This window comes from Schistocerca gregaria, chromosome X (assembly GCF_023897955.1).
Source record: "Schistocerca gregaria isolate iqSchGreg1 chromosome X, iqSchGreg1.2, whole genome shotgun sequence".
Taxonomy (NCBI): domain Eukaryota; kingdom Metazoa; phylum Arthropoda; class Insecta; order Orthoptera; family Acrididae; genus Schistocerca; species Schistocerca gregaria.
Window position 1 is genome coordinate 743,341,889 of NC_064931.1, and position 22,200 is coordinate 743,364,088.

Genomic DNA, 22,200 nt, shown 5'->3' on the forward strand with positions numbered 1-22,200 from the left:
TAGTGCCGACATCGTGCATGCTCTGTTGCCTGTGTCTATGTGCCTGTGGTTCTGTCAGTGTGATCATGTGATGTATCTGACCCCAGGAATGTGTCAATAAAGTTTCCCCTTCCTGGGACAATGAATTCACGGTGTTCTTATTTCAATTTCCAGGAGTGTACATGTCTGGGTGCCTAACTGCATTGCACCTTACTCCTTTTGAGCATGTACATCTTCCTGGCACCTGTTTAACAATTCAGAATATCAACAACCACCTCACAGCATATTTATTTACTGGTGAAATATGTTGTTACATTTTGAAAGTAAGAGAGAGATTAATTAATAAAATTAAATAAAAACAATTAAACTCCTCCCAAAGAGGCCATGAAGGCCCAACGGTAGCAACCAACTGCCGTCTCATCCTTAGCCCATAGGCATCACTGGATGCGGATATGGAGGGGCATGTGGTCTGTTCACTGCTCTCCCGGCCCTGTGTCAGTTTCCGAGACCAGAGCCACTACTTCTCAATCAAATAGCTCCTCAGTTTGCCTCACAAGGGCTGAGTGCACCCCACTTGCCAACAGCGCTTGGCAGACCGGATGGTCACCCATCCAAGTGCTAGCCCAGACCGACAGCAGTTAACTTCTATGATCTGATGGGAATCAGTGTTACCACTGCAGCAAGGCCGTTGGCTAATTAATAAAATATGTCAAAGAAAATATACACTTCCCTTTAGTGAATGTAATTACATCACAGAAAGGGATTAAATACACAGCTATAAAACTCTGAAAATTCTTTGGCAGTTTTCTTAAGGAAGAAAGTGCCTTACAGAAACATAAGTGTTCTCAAGTGTAGATTCTTTTTATCAACTCATTCTATACAACAGAGAAATTCCTGAACAGAAATAAGTAGTCAGTTAAAAACCCGGAGCTGGCCGGTATGCATCCATATCCAGAGTGGGATAATTCCATACTTAATTCTTTGTGATATGTCCCAAAAGAAAGGTGGGTTTAATGAAATAAAATGTTGGAGCATCATTTGTGGAGATCTAATCTGTGCTTACAGGAGAATGTCATGCACTGGAATTTATAATTGGATAGTAAAGATGACATCTGTTCCAAATATCTCACTTTGTGATGCACATCACTTCAAAATTATTGTTTTGAAACATGACTGTAGATATGTGTTGCCACAAATGGGACCATTTCTAAGCCTTCCTAGTTCTAGTGTGCCAGACATAACACAAAAATAAATGATTATCAGTGGTTACGTACATATTCATTGTAATGAAATTCATGTGGGTGATAATGTGTGTTTAGTATTTTTGCCTTAAGTTTCTTTGTTACTTCGCATTTGTTACTTACATATTTATTGTAATGAAACTCGTATGGGTGATGATGTTGTTTAATATTTTCTATCGAATTTATTGTCTTAAGTTTCTTGGTATTCTTTAGAACTGCACCAATTAATTTTCAGGTTTGTTTCTAAATCCTGCTTTACTTTCTTATATACACTTTTATCTAAAATGTGGCTTGACTGCATTCCATTCCATCCCATCCTTACAATAACAACTAGTGCAAACAAAACAAAGGAAGTAAGGAGGGAAGATTAGGTTTAATGTGTGACTAAAACAAGTCCCTGTTGGAAGAAAAGAAAGATATTCTTTTCACAACCTTATAGTGTGCTCTTGTTCCCCACAAATCTCTTATAATAAGGATACTTTACATTTATATTGTGTTACATAGTATGTCAAATTAAGCCGATGCAATGTCTGCTGTGCAAAACTGTTCATAAGTCCTTAATGCAGTGGTTGCTATTTCAGGTATCCATATTCACATAATGAAAATGACTATACAGAGTTTAATATATATATATATATATATATATATATATATATATATATATATATATATATATATATATATATATATATATATATATATATTAAAAACAAAGATTCCAAGACTTACCAAGCGGGAAAGCGCCGGCAGACAGGCACATGAACAAAACACACAAACACACACACAGAATTACAAGCTTTCACAACTGGCAGTTGCTTCGTCAGGAAAGAGGGAAGGAGAGGGAAAAATGAAAGGATGTGGGTTTTAAGGGAGAGGGTAAGGAGTCATTCCAATCCCGGGAGCGGAAAGACTTCCCTTAGGGGAAAAAAAGGACAGGTGTACACTCGCACACACACACACATATCCATCCGCACATACACAGACACAAGCAGACATATTTAAAGGCCTTTAAATATGTCTGCTTGTGTCTGTGTATGTGCGGATGGATATGTGTGTGTGTGTGCGAGTGTACACCTGTCCTTTTTTTCCCCTAAGGGAAGTCTTTCCGCTCCCGGGATTGGAATGACTCCTTACCCTCTCCCTTAAAACCCACATCCTTTCATTTTTCCCTCTCCTTCCCTCTTTCCTGACGAAGCAACTGCCAGTTGTGAAAGCTTGTAATTCTGTGTGTGTGTTTGTGTGTTTTGTTCATGTGCCTGTCTGCCGGCGCTTTCCCGCTTGGTAAGTCTTGGAATCTTTGTTTTTAATATATTTTTCCCATGTGGAAGTTTCTTTCTGTTTTATATATATATATATATATTTCTTACATTTAGTATTTGATAATTTTGTTTCTGCCCAACAGACATTAATGAATGGTGTCAGCAGCCTCCCTTCTTATTTTGCTTCTGAAATCTTGTAGTCAGTAGTGTTTCACAAAACTATTAAATGCGAACCAATGGTGTGGACACGCTCATACATCACCTCTACATTACAGACATCATATGAGATTTTCTTCCTTACAGCAGTGGCATTCAGTATTTTCTCAGGTGGCTTTTCCTAACTACACTGGTTGTAGAAACTGAGGAAAAATCAGACACAGCAATAATTCTTGAAAAAACATAAAGCAGGTGACAGTAATATTCATTGCATTGTCTCAAAATGACTACTTGCAAACCAATTGCATTTCAATCTCCTTGTGCTTTTTGTTCATAAAAGACAACACCATGGTTGTAATTATGCTGTGGGTGAGAGAAAACAACTAGAATTAATCGAATTGATGGAATTGCTTCTAGGCATTTTCCAGCCAAACTACAATGAGGACAAATGACAGATTGGAGCCACGTCAAATTTGCATGGTAGTGGTTAGATGGTTAAATTCTTATCAGAGTTTTTTTTTATAGTAAGTGGCTACAATTTCTGACAGGAACAAGAAATTTAGGAAAGGATGGGAAAGAGTTGTGACTCAAGCCAGTGATTATTGTTAACTGTTTATGTCTTTTTAATTGACTTTACTGTTGGCATTTGATGATAAATTGCAAAGGAAGTGCAGAATTAAATACACAATTTTGTTTCATGTGTTTAACATTATTTTACAGGACCTCTGCTTCTGGTTATATGTCCTGGACCAAGACTCAAACACAGGACCTTTGCCTTTTGTGGGCAAATGCTCTAACAACTGAGCTACCCAGCATGATTCATAACCTGTTCTCACAGCTTTACTTCTGCCAATATCTCTTCCTACCTTCTTAACTTCATATGAATACACACTGGACTGCAGAATAAAAATTTACTCTGGATACATCCCCCACACTGTGTCTGAGCCATGTCTCCACATTATCCTTTCTTCCGGGAGTGCTAGTCCCACAAGTTTTGCATGAGAACTTCTGTGAAGTTTGGAAGGTTGGAGACGAGATACTGGTGGAAGTAAAACTGTGAGGACAGGTCGTGGGGTATGCTTGAGTAGTAAAATTTGTAAAGCACTTGTCCAGGAAAGGAAACGGTAATGAGTTTGAGTCTCCATTTGACACACAGTTTTAATCAGCCAGGAAGTTTCAAATCTTAGTTAACTTACTGAAGAATCCTGATGAAGAGAGGGACTGGACCAAACTGTTAAAGTGTCCTGCAGAATCTCAGTGCAAAAACTGCTGTACATTCACTTCATTCAAGAATTTATATTTTTAATCCCATTATTTTGCCTTTCACAGGAGCATAGGGAGCTAGAAAAGAAGCTTAAAGCTTACAAGGACAAGTATGAAACTCTAGTGGAAGAAAATGATTGGAGTAAAAGCAATGCAGAAAGACACCAAATTTTATTAGAGGTAAACATAATTACTTATTATTATTTTTGCGGCTGTATGAGCTTTTATTTTTGAGCTTCAAATCATTGAAGTTCACAGGATGCTTGTATTACTTAACCTTTGAGTTTCCAATAGGAAACTAATCGCAGCATATATCTTCCACAGTTTTACTGACCTGATTAATGAACATGAAAGGTATGGGACTCATTTTGGAAAGGAGCAGTATTCAAAGCCCTATCCAGCTGCCTTGGGTCATGTTTCCTGCAATCTTCTTAAACTACTTCAGTTGAGTGCTGCGATCGTTTCTTCATAAAGACTATAGCTCACCCCCACCCCCTCCCCCCACCCATTTTCCCAAAGTTCTTATCCAACTACATTAAAGCTCCATCTTTTACATCCTTGATCTCAATGAAATGTTGAACTCTACCAGTCCTTTGAATGTGTCAGCTAATTTAGATATAGCTTTTAGGCAGCTGCCCAGATTTTGTTAGATAATCTTTTTGTCAGTACTGCAGTGACATTTGTTATATATTCTAGAAATAATGGTATTGTAATGTGCTTTTTTATACAATAACTTCAATATAAATTAAAGATTCTTCGACACAAATCAGATTAAAAAGAAGAAATATACTGAATTGAACACCCATCTCTCTTCACTCGACAGCCTCTAATAAGTTTCTGTCTTGTCAGTTTATAGAGTCACATTTATGTTGCATGCCAGTCGCTCGCAAAATTCATATTGCAGGGTAGTCACATCAAGGATCGAACTCTATGTAAGATACCCAGGAATCAGTCCTAAGCCACAGTGTAGCAATCTTCCGAGCAACTTGTCTGTTAAAATTTTCTTCCAGAGGGTAATATGAGGGTGTGCTGAAAAGTAATGCCAACATTTTTATGTGAAAACTCTTAAAGCTTTTTAAATAAAACAAACATTATTAACATTCTACACCTTTATTCTTCATGTCTACATATCTGTTTCTCAACATAGTCACCCTGGTGACAAACACATTTCTTCCAGCTAGAGACCAGCTTGTTGATACCATCATTACAGAATGTTTGACTGTGTTGACAGAATCAAGACCTCACCTTTGCTTGCACTGGTTCATCACTATCAAAGTTAAGGCCTCAAAGGTGTTCTTTCATTTTTAGAAACAGATGAAAATCAGATGGGGCCAGATCAGGACTGTGTGGAGGATGATAAGTGACAGCAGACCCAGGGCATCAGATTGTGTAAGATGTCACAGTGCTCATGTGTATCTGACATTGTCACACTGAAGGAGAGGGTGCTGCATGTTTGGATGGTTATAAACTCAATTACAGCACACTATTTCTCGTGCACTGACATAGTTATGTTTCACACTGTCATTTTACAGGATACAGTTCAGAGCCCTCTAATGGCAGAGTGTTGCAACTTGCATCAGCAAGTCACAAAAGTCAACAGAGTAATATGCATGCTTTGTTGTACCTCAACTGATATTGAGAACAGAATAAGAAGTTTGGAGGCTTTACTTTTCAGCATGGCCCTGTACATATAACCTCATTTGTCAATGAGAGTGGCTGTGTGACATGGATGCGGCTTGTGGCAGTTTTCACAGAGAAATAAACTGAAGGGTATATTTAAGTTCATTTATTGTGACAAGCTTTGCTGTCAAGATATTCTTGATATACCTTCCTGTTTCTTTACTACACATTTCACGAAAAACTTTTTGCTTATCATACTTCTTGTTTGACATCATATACCAACTTGACAAACACCATACAGCTTCACCAGTATGCTATTTGTCAGTACCTGGACATGTGTGCTATGAGCACAAAAGATGTGGTTTCTCTAAGACCTAGGTTCTAACTGACGCCAGTTTGAGAAATTGTTATTAGCAGACATAATATTACCTCAGCCTGTGTGTGCTTCCTTCATGTTTCTTAATTAAAACCTGGAACATTTTGCAAAATTTATTAATCGGATGATGATTCATTAAGGGGCTTTCCCTTGTGCCCTTGTTGTGCATTCTCTTTGTATAAATTATTAATAATCACATTAATTTGTCAGCCAGTTTGTATACTTCCTCACATAGCCTTGTCAAATATTCATGCTGCCTGTAAACAATCTTTCCTTGAGGAACATTGAACTAAACAATAAAAGAATTCCTAAATGTCTTAACAACTATTTCTGTTTATACACTTACACTGTCATGTTCTGTGGGTCGCATATTGTCATGGAACTGAGATTCGTAATATATATTGCTCAAATAAAAGTGTACAAATCACACAGGTGAATGCTAGTGGTAGTCTGATTGTGATAAAATTATTATTGATGCCTATAAAGTAATTAAGGAAAGGTAATATAAGATAAAATACATGCTTTTTATTTGGTCATAGTGACTAATCTTAATCCATGTGGGCAGAAGTGATGGAGCGATTTACTGAAGCACAAGAACTCTAGAAATAACAGCAACAAAGCAATACAGAACATTTTGGGAAAAATTATTTGACATTGAAATATTGGGAGAGGAATCTGTTGTGTACAATGAAAGTATGGAGTCACATGAAATCTTTCAGTATATATATTTGAAAATAGGGGTTTTGTGGCATACATTTCCAGTTTGACTGGATTTTGGAAAATTGGCCTTCCAATATATTACACACTGTCTTGTATCAAACAGTGGAAAGTCCAGGATGGAATAACAATAATATGGAAAGGACACACACACACACACACAAAACACACACACACACACACACACACACACACACACACACACACACACACACACAAGGTATATCCAGCAGGGTAGTGGGGGAAGAAGCTAATGCTTCCTTTGGGAGCACACAGGGACATGGTGGGTACAGGGTAGGACTGCCGTAGATGCAGCATTGGGAGGCTGTACTATGATGGTGAGGAGAGAGGTAGAGAAGGGTAAAGGAATGTGTACATGTTTTGGCGGGATAGAAGGCATCCTTAATACTGGAGTGAGAGCAGGAAAGAAGAAAGGCAGGTGGAGAACAGGGACTAGCGAAGGTAGATGCCAGGGGGGTTACAGGAAGGAAGGATATGTTGCAGAGAGAGTTTCCACCTGTACAATTCACAGAAACTGGTGTTGGTTTGAAGAATGTTACAGGATGTGAAGCAGTCATTAAAGTGAAGCACCTCATGTTGGGTGGCACATTCAGCAACTAGGTGATCCAGCTGTCTCTCGGAACAGTTTGGCAGTGGCCATTTGTGCAGATGACAGCTTATTAATAGTCATACACATGCAGGATGTGGCACAGTGATTCCAGCTAAGTCTGTACATCACATGGGTGCTTTCATAGGTGGCCCTGCCTTTGATGGGCTAGGAGATGCATGTGATAGGATTGGAGTAGGTGGTAGTGGGGAGATGTATGGCACAGATGTATTGTAGGGGTGTGAGCCATGAGGCAAGGGGCTTGGAGCAGGGGTAGAGTAGAGATGGGCAAGGATATTGCATAGGTGGGGCTAGTGGCAGAGAACTACTATGGGATAGGTTGCTAGGATAGTGGGGAGGATATTTATCATTCCAGTGCACAATGAGAGGTAGTCGAAACTGTGTCAGAGAATGTGATTCACTTACTTCTGTCCTGGGTGGTACTGAGTCATAAGAGGAGTGCTGCTTTGTGGCCAAACAGTGAGTATGTGGGGAATGGCAGGTGTGTGGGGAGACAAGGCATGGGAGATCTGTTTCTGGACAAGGTTGTGAGGGTAATTTTGGTCTGTAAAGGCCTCGGTTAATTTTGGTCTGTAAAGGCCTCAGTGAGACCTTTAACATATTTGGAGAGAACTACCCATCACTACAGATGTGGTTTGGTGTGAATTGGGTAAAAGCTATCAAAGTGTGGGTATTATTGGTGGTTTAATGTAGATGGCATTACTGATGTGGCCACTAATGTAGCTATCGTATAGGTGGAGGTTGACATCAAGGAAGGTGGCTTGTTGGGCTTTAGAAGACCATGTGAAGTGAATGGGGAAGATGATGTTGCATTTGCGGAGGAATTTAGGTCAAGTGTCCTCATTCTGTCCAAATCATAAAGAAGTCATCAGTGAATATGAACCAGGTGAGAGGTTTGGGATTCTGCCTGGCTCTGAAGGATTCCTCTAGATGGCCCATTTGCAGACCGGCCTTAGTGCCCGGAGACAACAGTGGCCATTATGTGTCAGTTGTGCTTTTGTGTGTGTGTGTGTGTGTGTGTGTGTGTGTGTGTGTGTGTGTGTGTGTGTTTCTGCTTCTGAAGAAGGATGTAGTCCAAAAACTGAAAATTTCTAATTTCTTTTTCATTGTGTGTGTCTGTGGCTCAACACCTTTTTGTGTTGCTGGTAAGGAAATATCCCACTCAAAATTGCTGTATTCCTTGATGTCCACAAACTTAATACTGCACTTTCTTTTGAATGACTCAAAATTTAATGGAAGTCTCTTGCATCTGTTCATTCATTGTGTGGGAGTTAGAATATGCATTATCTCTTGTTCACAGCACTGATTCAAAGTCCATCCAGGTTCATTATGATGTAGTTCTATATCCAGATGTTACATGCAGGAATTATTTAACTTTATTAGTGAAATTTGTGACTGGATTGAGGACTTTTTGGTAGGGAGGATGCAGCATGTTATCTTGGATGGAGAGTCATTGTCAGATTTAGAAGTAACTTCAGGTGTGTGCCAGGGAATGTGTTGAGAACATTGCTGTTTATGTTGTATATTAATAGTAACCTCAGACTTTTACAGCTGACACAGTTATCTATAATGTACTACCTGAAAAATCTGCATAAATATTCAGTCAGATCTCGATAAAATGTCAAAGTAGAGCAAAGATTGGTAACTTGCTTTAAATGTTCAGAAATGTAAAATTTTGGACTTCACAAAACAAAACAAAAATTTCGTATCCTCTGACTGTAAGATCAGTGAGTCACTGTTCTACATCTACATCTACGTGGATACTCAGCAAATCATGTGCAAGTGCCTGGTAGAGGGTTCATCGAACCACCTTCACAATAATTCTCTATTTTTTCACTTTCAAACAGCATGTGAAAAAATTAACATCTATATCTTTCCGTGCGAGCTCTTATTTCCCTTATTTTTAGTATGATGATTGTTTCTCCCTATGTAGATCACCATCAACAAAACATTTTTGCATTCAGAGGAGAAAATTGATGATTGAAATTTCATAAGAAGATCCTGCAGCAACAAGAAATACCTTTGTTTTAATTATGTCCACCCCAAATCCTGTCTCATTTCCATGACACACTCTACACTATTTCTTGATAGTATAAAACATGCTGCTCTTCTTTGAATTTTTTTGATGTACATCATCAATCATATCTGGTAAGGATCGTACACCATGCAGCTGTACTCTAAAAGAGGATGGAGAAGTGTAGTGTAGGCAATTGCTGTATTAGATCTGTTGCATCTTCTAAGTGCTCTGCCAATAAATCACAGTCTTTGGTTTGCCTTCTCCAGAACATTTTTTATGTGTGCGTTCCAGTTTAGATACTTCGTGATTGTAATTCCTTGGTATTTAGTTGAAAATTACAGACTTTAGATTTGATTGATTTATTCTGTAACTGAAGTTTAACACATTCCTTTTACCACTCGTGTGGCTAGCCTCACAATACTCACTCCTTAGGGTCAATTGCCAATTTTAACAGCAAGCAGATATCTTTGCTAAATTATTTTGCAATTTGTTTGGAATTAGCTAACTCATACAAACACTTGCATGTAACACTTTGTAGGGATATGAAATGGAATGATCACATGGGCTCAGTTGTGGGTAGTGCCAGTGGTAGACTTCAGTTTATTGGCAGAATCGGGGGAGTGCAATCAATCTACAAAGGAGATTGTTTACAAATAACTCGTATGACCAGTTGCAAAATATTGCTCAACTGTGTGTAGGACCCATAACAGATAGGACCAACAGGAGATATTTGATATATATAGAGAAGGGCAGCGGGATGGTCACAGTGCTACTGAAGGAACTGAACTGGAAGACTCTTGAAGATAGACATAAACTATCCTGATAAAGACTACTAACAAAGTTTAAACACCTGGCTTTAAATAATGATTCTAAGAATATACTACAATCCCCTAAGTATCACTTGTGTAAGGACCATGAGGATAAGATTAGAATAATTACTGCATGCAGAGAGGTATTCAGCCAATCATTCTTCCCATGCTCCATACGTGAATGGAACAGAAAGAAACCCTAATAACTCGTCCAGTGGAACATACTCTCTGCCATGCACCTCGCTGTGGTTTGCGGAGTATAGATGGAGATGTTTAATGAAAAGCTAAAAAAGATTACTGGTACAGTTTACAATTTTAAAATATAATCAAAAAGTTAACAAACAAGTTTTGTATTTTACAATGTATTTTTTACTTGTGACAAAGAAAGAAGTTATTTTTTGATAAAATACGAATACCTTCCCATTTTCTTATTTATACTGTTATTAAGATAACATAGTTCGAATTGACTAATTGTTGAAATATTTTTTCTTTCAGAAAAAACTTGGGAAACTTAGGTCAGAAATTACGATGCAGATGAAGAATTACAAAGAACTTGACCATAGACAAAAACTAGAAGTTGAGGGCTTTTTAAATGAAATAAAGATATTGCAAAATCACCTGAAAAATGTTGAGCGTAAAATTACAAGAGGATGTGGTAAAGATTGTTTTGTAACTACAAGTGAGGGTTCAAAAGCAACAGAGACAACAGTGCATAATGTTAAAAAATTAGAAAGGTCATAAATGATTTACTTTATAGTTTATCTGTCATGCAATCAGATCTTTGTTGATTGTATAATTGTTGTTAAGTTTCATACACTCAAACTGTTAATTTTATATATGATTTAATGGCCATACATTTAAGTGTTCAGATTAACTTTTAATGCAAACTAATGATTCTGTAAAATTTATATCAGAAACACCATTAATTTCTGTAAAGATAAAAATAGAAATAAGATACTATCAACATTTACTGAAATGAAAACAATTTACTTCTCACCTGTAATGAACAACATTAAAAAGAGAGTTATATGATAGAAGATTACTAAACTATTACAGGAGGAGGTGGGGGAGACAAGAAGAAAGATAGTAGGAAGTAGGCTTTCCCAGTCAAAGGATAAGAACTAGCTGTGGTTGAATCCAAGAGAGCTGTGGGAATGATGAAAATATGAGGACAATTCCCTTGTGCACAGTTCAGTTAGCCTAGTGTTGAGCAGTGGGAAAAGGCAAGACAAGTCACTCATTCACAATGTTGATATTTAACTATTATACCAAGCAGTATGCTCAGCAATTGGCTGGTCAAACTTGCACTTAGCAACAATTTCACAATGATCGTTCATGTTATTCAAAATTCACAAACCTAATGCTACAGGAATCCCTATTGTTACTGGTTGCTGTGCTCTCATCATTTGAGTTTCTATCATCATTTCTGTTGTTTATTTGGTAAAGCAAAGGGTAGTGTATGACCCCTGAAACAAAAAACAGTAACACACAAAGTGAACATGCATGAATGCACAGCAGTCACTGATAGAAACATCCACAGAGCAGCCTCTAAGCCATAACTGGTAAACATAAGCAGGTTTAGCATAAATTAGTAGCCATAGACAAGAACAGTCATCAAAATTGACTGGTATACCATTGAGGCTGTGTGTTTTGGTGTCTTGCTTTGGTGTCACTTGCTCAGGAGTTATGTTCCAGGTAATTATCACAGTGATAGTCTGGTGAATGAAGTATTAAAAGATGGTATTGACATGATATTTCTGAATTAACCACATAAAGTGGACTTTTATGTATTTATTTATTACAGGACAGAAGTGTACCATTGTCGATGATAGAGGAGACAGTGTTGTGCAAAGAAGTTGCTGAACAGTAGTAAGCAGCATGTTATCCACCTGTGAATCAGAAAGCTGGTGATTACAAGTGACATTCAAGTCTATTGCAAAAGATGCTGAGAGCTTATCAGAGGCAACAACTCAGGGGAGTAAGCCTTCTGTATTGTTTGCACTGTATATAGAGCACAACAGGGTACAGAAACAGAGATGTATGAAGATAATACAAAAAGTGTGCAAGCAATTGTAGTTGCCTGAGCAAGGAATGCAGTAACAGAAACAAGGTTATAGGGCTGAGACCAGTCCTGCTCACTTGTGAGATTGTGCATCTATGCAACCCATTGCGACTGGGTTGTCAAGCCTTTCCGCTTCTCCAGCCTGTCAGGTTGAGCTTTGAGGTTACTCGCTGAGTCAGCCTGTCACTTCTGCTGTTTTACACTCTGTGTGTATCAACAAATTCCTGTATCAATCCACTTATATTATTATTCTGATTAAATGTATTGGGGTAGATGGGCGGAAGGTTCCACGAGTGCTTGAGCTTGTGTACATCACTATAGTGACAGTTTACACATTTTTCTTCCAACCATTTACAGTACCTACACAGGTATTCTTTTATGATCAAAAGGGTACATGTAACAGCAATAACAGCTACAGAATATCTTTATCTAGGTGTATATATTCTTAATTCCCAAATAGTGCAAATCGTGCATCTGTTGGTCGAGTTAAATGTATTACATTCTTGTGAATCACTGATGCTCGTTGTTGTTGTGGTCTTCAGTCCTGAGACTGGTTTGATGCAGCTCTCCATGCTACTCTATCCTGTGCAAGCTTCTTCATCTCCCAGTACCTAATGCAATCCTACATCCTTCTGAATCTGCTTAGTGTAGTCATCTTTTGGTCTCCTTCTACGATTTTTACCCTCCAATACGAAATTGGTGATCCCTTGATGCCTCAGAACATGTCCTACCAACCGATCCCTTCTTCTGGTCAAGTTGTGCCACAAACTTCTCTCCTCCCCAATCCGATTCAATACTTCCTCATTAGTTATGTGATCTACCCATCTAATCTTCAGCATTCTTCTGTAGCACCACATTTTAAAAGCTTCTATTCTCTTCTTGTCCAAACTATTTATCTCCATGATTCACTTCCATACATGGCTACACTCTATACAAATACTTTCAGAAATGACTTCCTGACACTTAAATCTATACTCTATGTTAACAAATTTCTCTTCTTCAGAAATGCTTTCCTTGCCATTGCCAGTCTACATTTTATATCCTCTCTACTTCGACCATCATCAGTTATTTTGCTGCCCAAATAGCAAAACTCCTTTACTACTTTAAGTGTCTCACTTCCTAATCTAATTCCCTCAGCATCACCCGACTTAATTCGACACTGATACTCATAATGTAATAATCCATTGACATGTAATAGGAATCAAGTAGTACACTACATCAAAGTCATTTTTTCTCCCCACAAATTTTAGGATACAGACAGACTTGTAGTGCACCAAAGCACAGGCAGTGAGGGTGGAGTGCTGAATCTGTAAACAGAGAACATAGAACTGTGTGTGGTGAGCCAGCAGGCTGGCAGACTGTTCTGTTGTCTGTAGTGTGATGGACTGCGCACAGCTCAGCAGCCTCAGTGGGCCAGAGCAGCTAGCCTGTGGCCTGTACGGTCCAGCACACGGAAGACAGGCTGAAACAAACACCATGCTCCACTGTAGCTGCAGTGTGTTCTTGGTTTAGATGTGGCCACAGATAGGCACCTACAGTTGATGATAATTCCCAGCACTCCATCAGTAGGAGCATTTCTGTGAGGGGACCACTAGCGGTTCTCAAGCAGCATGATGTACCTCCTAGTACAAGGACTTTGTTGAGTATTGCCATTGGTGGCTGCAGTAAAGGTGCATTCGTGTATGAGAACTACATACAAAAAGATAATAGTGTAGTGGTATAATTTTATGTGATAGATCACTACAGCAGACAGTAGTGCAGGTACTTTACATTACAATGCCCTACAAGACACTTTCCCAATCACAACTACTGTTAAGGTTAGTTTCATGAACAATGTTCTGACCTTACTGAGAAGGCAAAATATGTAATCTGTTGTAGAGTTTAGTGTTTTAAATAAAAAAAAACTGATTTTGTGGGAATGCTGGCAAAAAATTGCAAACACAAATTGAAGATCTCAGAGATGGAAATGTTGATCAACAAGCAAAGTTCCTGAGCTCAGCATGAAACTCTGACCAGAGAGATTACCCTATGCAATGATCAACTAAAAATACCTCTGACAGGGCAACAGCTTATGTGTTATTAGCAGAGAATGAATCACCAGATTATTGAAGAAAACTGTTTGAAATTTCAAGTAGGATTGTAAATATTAATGCCTAGAGCATAAGAAAGAAAATCTTTATTGATAATTTACCGTGTTCCAGACTGAGGGGTAACCACCTTACTGGGGATAAATGTTATTAACAGAAAATAATTCAAAGTAAACGTCTTTACGAAATATTTTGTCAGTGGTAGCTGAAATAAATGTTCTTGAAGTTTAATGGGTGTAACTCTGTTCAAAATAATACACTTTGACTGGAACAAATCTTCATTTTGTTGCTTCACAGCAGTTGATGTTTCCCTAAGTTTCTTCAGTGAAAATGAGCCAGAGAATACCATGGTTCTCAAAAGATGTGAAAAGTCAGTTATTGTTTAAGGTGTACAGTTTATTACATCACAGAGTGCTGCTCAAGATCTTACATCATACTGGGTCTCTCACACAATTTTTTACGGGTCTTATAAACTCTTGCTAACAATTTGTATATTGTTGTGTATAGTAAATTTGCTGATCACATTTACAGGTGTTGTTGAAAATTAAAAAAAAAAAAAAAAAAAAAAAAAAGTTATCACCTGGTGGTTACAAGTGAAATGTGTGGTACAAAGACAATTACATATCTCTTGTTTTCATGGAAAAATAAGTGAAAGGATATGGATAAACAATGGTGATTACATTTTTGTTAATTACACTGAAATTACATTATCACAAGTATTCCTACCATGTTTTCTCAAATATGAATACATTATTTTTAGTGTAAACAGAATTTCAGTATACAGAGTGAGTCATGTAAGATGTAACACCTCTTATTTCGTGAACGCTTACACATATCGAAACTTGGTTTTCGGTTCATGTTATATCATTGAGGGGCACATTTTTTCAGCACTGGTATCAACAGAGATATTGAAGGAAGCACGCTTTTTTTTAATGTAACCGTATATTTTTTATAGCTGCATTTGATAGATCTTGAGGAAACAATTACAGTGATACAGTGTTTGTTAATGTTGATGTTGAAACTTCTCATAAAAATCCAAGAAATATACTAGAATGTGATATCACGGTGGCTGGAAATGGCATTTGCAGTGCAGACTTTGCCAAGCAGGCATCTCGAACCAGGCTACATAGTTTTGTACCGTAAGGTAGACCTGTGCTACAGGTATAAAGCTTTATTTCCCCTTGAACCAACTTACATCCTACAAACATTGTATATGAAAATACAACATAGGCTAGAATTTAGCATATCACAAAGGGATTATGAAAAGCTTAAACAGAGAAATCAACTGTTCATTCTTCAAAAATAAACAGTTCTTTTATGCTGTCAAAAACAACTACTGCATTGAGAATGAGATTTTCACTCTGCAGCAGAGTGTGCGCTGATATGAAACTCCCTGGCAGATTAATACTGTGTGCCCGACCGAGACTCGAACTTGGGACCTTTGCCTTTCGCGGGCAAGTGCTCTACCATCTGAGCTACCGAAGCACGACTCACACCCAGTTGAGTCGCGTATGAGTAGTACCTTCTCCCTCTTCTGGCTACAGAAATGTGGCCGTTGGCTGAGTAAGTAGCAGTAGCAGCAACCAGCCACATGGTACCCAGAAAAATTATATTGGCGCGCCCAAGCCGCCTGATTGACGCATGTGCAGCAGGTCCGGATCTAGTGGGAGGTGACGGCAAACCGGGGTATCTGAACCAGGCGGAAATTTCGGGGGAAGGGGGCAAATTCATATTCATGAGGAAAAATACCTTGTTTCACAGTGCACTTAGCATCCAGCGCACGTCAGTCTATCGATTATTCATATGATTTTGAAACGCTCCCCTGCTGGTTTTTGAACACATTCTAAGTTGATTTCTGAATGAATTATAAGTTGATTTTTCAATGCGTGCATAGTGTACGTGATGTCTCTGTCAGGGGAATCCTCGTCACATCTAGAAATAAACCTTCCTGCAGACAAAACAGGATGGGGCTATACGAGCTGAGTGGAATAAAGCCAAACCAGTGAATGCCAATTTCTCCTTGTTTATGTGGTTGATTCGGTTTGCGAATGTCCAGCGTCATTAAAATTACTAGTGAAATCCATAGATTCAGATTACCAGAGTGGAGATAAATGACTAACAGGAATAACAGGTAAGAAAGATTACGTATTATCTTCTCGGTGTAACCAAGAAAGTGAAATTTTGACAGAAAATTTTTGGCCAGATCACTACACTAGACAGGGCTAGTTGTAGTCTCCGGCTAGCAGCCGCCTAACTTCCATTCTGGGAGCAGTGCGGAAAACGTATTGTACGAACACGTAATAACGCCTAACCGGAGAATAATTGCTGGATAACTAAACCGGTGATTGTGGCAGGGTTAGTAAAGTTAACCGGAGAATGAGTTTTGGCAGTGGTAGGAATAGTTACAGAATTAATGATGACAAGACTGTTTGTGAGAATGAGAAAGGAGAAGAAACGGGGACATCACACGAATTGTGGAAGACAATGACGACTCCAAAATGTTGTTCTTCTACTTTTCAGTCTCGTGCATGAGAAACTGGAGCGTATAAATGAAATGTGAAACTATTATCTAACGTAAAGCTTTTTGCTTGATTTCTGAATGAATTATAAGTTGATTTTTGAATGCGTGCATAGTGTACGTGATGTCTCTGTCAGGGGAATCCTTGTCACATCTAGAAATAAACTTTCCTGCAGACAAAATGGGACAGGGCTATACGAGCTGAGTGGAATAAAGCTAAAGCTTTTGCTTGTACTTCGTGAATTATATTCTGTTGTATTATAAAAATGATCATCATTGCCAAAACAGTCTCGCTTCTTTGGTGTGTGTTACAGTTGCTGCAATATTAGAAAGGCCTGTTTTGTTTTATCCATCACACAGTGACAATTTAGACGTTATCAGATCAAGAAACCACACCAGTCTTGGATACTATTTGCATTAACAGCTTTTTCAGTATTAGACAACGACATTTATATTTTTCATGTAGCAAAACATTTGACGAACATTGATAAGGTAATAGTTCTTTCGCAGATAGGAAAGCACGCCATGTAAAGCTGTAGTAAGATTACATAGAAAAATCGCTAGGACCTAAGGATTGAAGAAATGTGTACTGTCTTGCCTGTGTCTTGTCTTTACTGGTTTTAGGTATCCTATATTTAATTTTATCACACAGAAGAGGAATTTATTAGCTAATAGGCAATAAAAAGTCCAGATTTTCTGAAGAGTTCTTGTTCTCCTGGTTACAAATAATCCTATCCAGTATTAATCGGGAGTTTTCTTTTTTTCTTTCCTTTTTTAAGTGAGGGGCAAGACGTCAAACTGGTCTACTGGGAGCAGGAGAGGCATTACAGGACATTTTAATTTCCATTGACCTGAAATAGTTTGATGGCATCAGTTACAAAATATACACATTTGAGTTCCACAGAGCGAAATAAAGTGACGTTCGGTATAAGAATGTTGTTTGAAGAGGTGTGGCACTGCACTACACACTTAATACCAAATAACGTGTCTCACATTTCCTCGAATATATATGTTTTATCTATCAGACTCTTCAGATAGATGTGCGCTACAATATGAACCTAGTTTTGAAAAGTCTTTTCTTTCAATTTTTGACGTTCTGATGCACAGAGCAGTCTGAGTTATAAGTTATAGTTTGGGGGGGGGGGGGGGGGCTACTCTCCACGTGACCCGTGTTTACATTTATTCATTTTTGTGTTTCCTCTTCGTTTACTGCTGCCTGGTGCCGAGCCAAGTCGGGCGGGTTGCGTCACCGACTCGCTAGGCGCTCAGCGGGCAGTGCGGCACTATGTTTTTGATTTTTTTCAAACTGTTGCATCCTTGAGCCCCCGGTTCGTGATGTACGATCCCCGGTTAATGGCTGACGCTACAGATCACATTTTATTAATAAATATAGTACCCGCGTTACATCACCAGTTACAGTTAGATTCTCGGCAAGTACACCAAGTCCTTCCATCCATACATGTATTTTTTCATCATTACTAACTTTGGTTTACTCTTGCTATCGTCCGATGTGAGAATGCCTCTCTACCTGGACTCGAATCATTCGCCGACCGAGATGTCATCGCCTACAAGATCTGGCATTGTGGAATAGATGCTAAGTCCCAATCTAGACGTAGTTATGTATATAGTAATATGCCTTTTACATTATATACCCGCTCCTGTCGTAAAGTTAGTAATGATGAAAAAATACATGTATGAATGAAAGTAGTTGGTGTACTTGCTGAGAATGTAACTGTAACTGGTGATATAACGCTGTACTAAAATTATTAATACGGATTTCTGTAGCTGGGAGCTATCAAGTGAATTAAAATACATTCACATAATTACAGAAGGCTAAAATATGTTACTAGTTTCAGATTTTATTTTATTTCCACCTTTCTGACAGTCAAGCATTAATGGCCTTGCACAACAATAAAGTTATTTTTGTCGGTTTGCTAAAAAAATTTGGCTTTTATGAAGCTTTCCTGCTGAGGCAGTCAATTGATTTGAAACAAAGTGTTTAATTCCACACAATTGACTAATTTTATCTGTTCGCTGTGTTTCAAGTGCAGGTTTTCATCTTCTGGCACGTATGCCATTATGCCCTAATAAAGAACCAAACAACAGATAATACAGTGCTGGTATTCCAAGAAAATTTATGTCCCGAAAACCACATTGAAAGCTTCATATCAGGTCGAGGCCTACGTCGTTAGGAATCTGGACATACGAATGTGCACTGCAAGGTGAACTATGCATTTTAGTATGGTTCACGAAATTCCGAAGCTTTTGGAGTATCCTCTGATGTCATATTTCTTTTATGAGATAATGTAACATCTTTTAATGTTTTAGGCATACGAACATGCGGGCTTCCTACGTCACCGTAGCTGCGCACGCATGGTGATGCCTATTATCTGGCAACTGCTGAAATGCATCTATTTCTAACAGGTGCCAGGAAAATATTGTGAATTGTTGTCCGAAAAGTGTTATTTTAAAAGTAAATTTCCTTTTACACAAGATGAACTATGTGCGAGAGTGTATGATGAATTTCTTAAATCACAGAGAGTTTGCTCTCTTTTAAAAATCAACTCTTTGATGACGAGCCATTTAGAAGAATTTCGAGCCCAGAAGATCAGAGATTTATGTCGGTATCAAAAATTTTACCGGCGTATTTGTGTGATGTATTTTAAAGTGTAACATGCGCTAAACAGATCAACGTTATATGTGAAAGCTTAGCTTCTCTTGTAGCTTATTAATCTTCGAGACAAATGTTATATGCGAAAGCTTTTCTTTTCTTCTAACAATACTATGTATCTTAATTTAGACCATTAACGTTTACTGTTGGTGGAATTCGAGTTTATACTTTTGTAATACAAAAATATTCAGTGTACATGTTGGTGCGCCGGCCGGTGTGGCCAAGCGGTTCTAGGCGCTTCAGTCTGGAACCGCGCGGCCACTACGCTCGCAGGTTTGAATCCTGCCTGGGGCATGGATGTGTGTGATGTCCTTAGGTTAGTTAGGTTTAAGTAGTTCTACGTTCTTGGGGACTGATGACATCAGATGTTAAGTCCCATAGTGCTCAGAGCCATTTGAACCATGTTGGTGCACATCAAAGATCTTTCCAAAACATGCTTTTTCCCCCTGAGTTTCCTTTTCTAAAGTGCTGGGAAATTGTACGCTGCTGTATAAAACCATATTCCTTCAAAGGATAAGTTTTACAGTTCTGAGGGAAAGTATACTGTCACTTAACACGGAAACGGTGTATTTTCACCCGGGAGAAAATATATTTTTAACCAGGAGATCTGGGAAAATTCTGGGATTTTTTCCCCCTTGTCCACGTATACACCCTGATATGGTTCCATGTAAATATGTCTTGCTTCAATATATCTGTTGATACCAGTGCTAAAAGTATTAACCAAACACAAAATACGTGCCTCTTAATGCTTTAACATTTGCTGGAAACCACGTTTCGATATGTGTAGCCATTCACAAAATCCTGCTTTTGCCGATGTGGTCGAACACAACTCAGTTGAGCTTGAAGTTTCTTCAGTGTCATCACTTATGCATCAGAGTTTATGGTGGTTCCACTTGGCATGATGTCCACAAGCAAGAGTCCTTCGGAATCGAAAAACACCGTAGCCATAACTTTTCCAGCAGAAGGTGTGGTTTTGAATTTTTTTTTCTTGGATGACTTGGCATGATGCCACTCCATTGATTGCCTCTTCATCTCTGGTGAATAATGATGGAGCCATGTTTCATCACCTGTCACAGTTCTTCCAAGAAATTCATCTCCACCATTCTCGTACCGTTCCAAAAGTTCACTTCATGCCATTTTTCTTGTTTCTTTGTGAGCCACTGTCAACATCCTCGGAACCCACCTGGCACAAACCTTTTTTAGTGCCAACACTTTCAGTATTCTGCAAACACTTCCTTCCCCTATCCCAACGTAGCGTGACAATTCGTTCACTGTGATGCATCTGCCAGCAGTCACCAATTTGTTAACTCTCTGCACGTTGTCTGGAGCGTGTGCAGTACGAGGCCTGCCGCTGTGAGGACAATCCTCAATATTGCCATGCTTGCTTTCATCACGTAACCTACTTGCCCACTGACTAACTGTACTGCGATCGACAGCAGCATCTCCGTACACCTTTTTCAACCTCTTGTGGATGTTCCCCACTGTCTAATTTTCACAGTACAGGAATTCTATGACAGCACGTTGCTTCTGACGAACGTCAAGTGTAGCAGTCATCTTGAAGACATGCTGTGACGGCGCCACACACGGGAAAAACGTTGAACTAAGTTTGAAAACAAGCGGGAAGGATGTATCTAGACAATGTAAAACTTTAGCACATGCAGAACGAAAACTGTATTTTTACAAAAATAGTGTGCATTTCTGTTGGAATGACACTCATATGTTTTGACAGGTTATTTTAAAGTTTAGAAGCACTGTGTCATTGATAGGTTCAGAAACAAAAGGTACAGAGCTTTGCTAGCTTTTGGTATTAACTTCCTTTCTCAAGCTTGTAGGTAAAACATGACACACACACACACACACACACACACACACACACACACACACACACACACGCGCGCGCGCTTGTCTCCCTACATTGTGCTCAGTTGACTGCCAGCTCTTTCCCAGTGAGTTTACTGGGGCGAGGTGGGGTCTGCAGGGTGGGGTCGGGTGAGGGATGGAGAGAGGTGTGAGGCAGGCAGGGGGTTGGGGGGAAGTGGTGGTGGTGGTGGTTAGTGTTTAACTTCCCGTCGACAACGAGGTCATTAGAGACGGAGCGCAAGCTCGGGTTAGGGAAGGATTGCGAAGGAAATCGGCCATGCCCTTTCAAAGGAACCATCCCGGCATTTTCCTGAAGTGATTTAGGGAAATCACGGAAAACCTAAATCAGGATGGCCGATGACGAGCTTGAACCGTCGTCCTCCCGAATGCGAGTCTAGTGTGCTAACCACTGCGCCACCTCGCTCGGTTTGGGGGGAAGTGTCTAGCTGCTCATGGGAGAGTGAGGAGCTGTCTGTGGGCTAGTCAGGGGTGCAGGTAGAGGGGGCAGGTGGCTGGGCACACACGATTTCACAGATTAGGGCATGAGATAGCAGCACACAAGTAGCTGACACAAATTGGGCAGGGCCACAGGGACAGGGGATGCTGCGTAAATTGGGCAGGAGTACTGGGACAGAAGGTTGTGTGTAAATTGGGCGGAGGTACAGTGCGGAGAGAGAGAGAGAGAGAGAGAGAGAGAGAGAGAGAGAGAGAGAGAGTGTGTGTGTGTGTGTGTGTGTGTGTGTGTGTGTGTGTGTGTGTGTGTGTGTGTGTGTGAGGGGGGGGGGAGGGAGGGGGGTATATTTGTTTGTGTGTGTGTGGGTGCGCACCCCACTTTCTCTCTCTCTCTCTCTCTCTCTCTCTCTCTCGCTCGCTCGCTCTCACTCTCTCTCTTTGTTGGGTGTGATGGAGGCACAGGAGTTACCTTAGGTTTAGGCCA

At 39.3% G+C, this 22,200-nt stretch overlaps 1 protein-coding gene across 4 annotated transcripts in view; it reads left to right on the top strand.

Moving 5' to 3' along the window:
- Nucleotides 1-11,127, top strand: part of LOC126299007 (coiled-coil domain-containing protein 77-like) — a 198,542-nt gene extending 187,415 nt beyond the window's left edge. For 2 of the 4 annotated variants that reach the window (XM_049990639.1, XM_049990640.1), the window contains exons 8-9: nt 3,965-4,078; nt 10,561-11,127. In XM_049990639.1, coding sequence (XP_049846596.1) covers nt 3,965-4,078; nt 10,561-10,806 — 360 coding nt within the window. In that variant the 3' untranslated portion in view covers nt 10,807-11,127. The remainder of the gene's footprint in view (nt 1-3,964; nt 4,079-10,560) is intronic. The other 2 variants (XM_049990642.1, XM_049990641.1) reach the window with 2 other exon arrangements.
- The last annotated feature ends 11,073 nt before the right edge of the window (nt 11,128-22,200 follow it).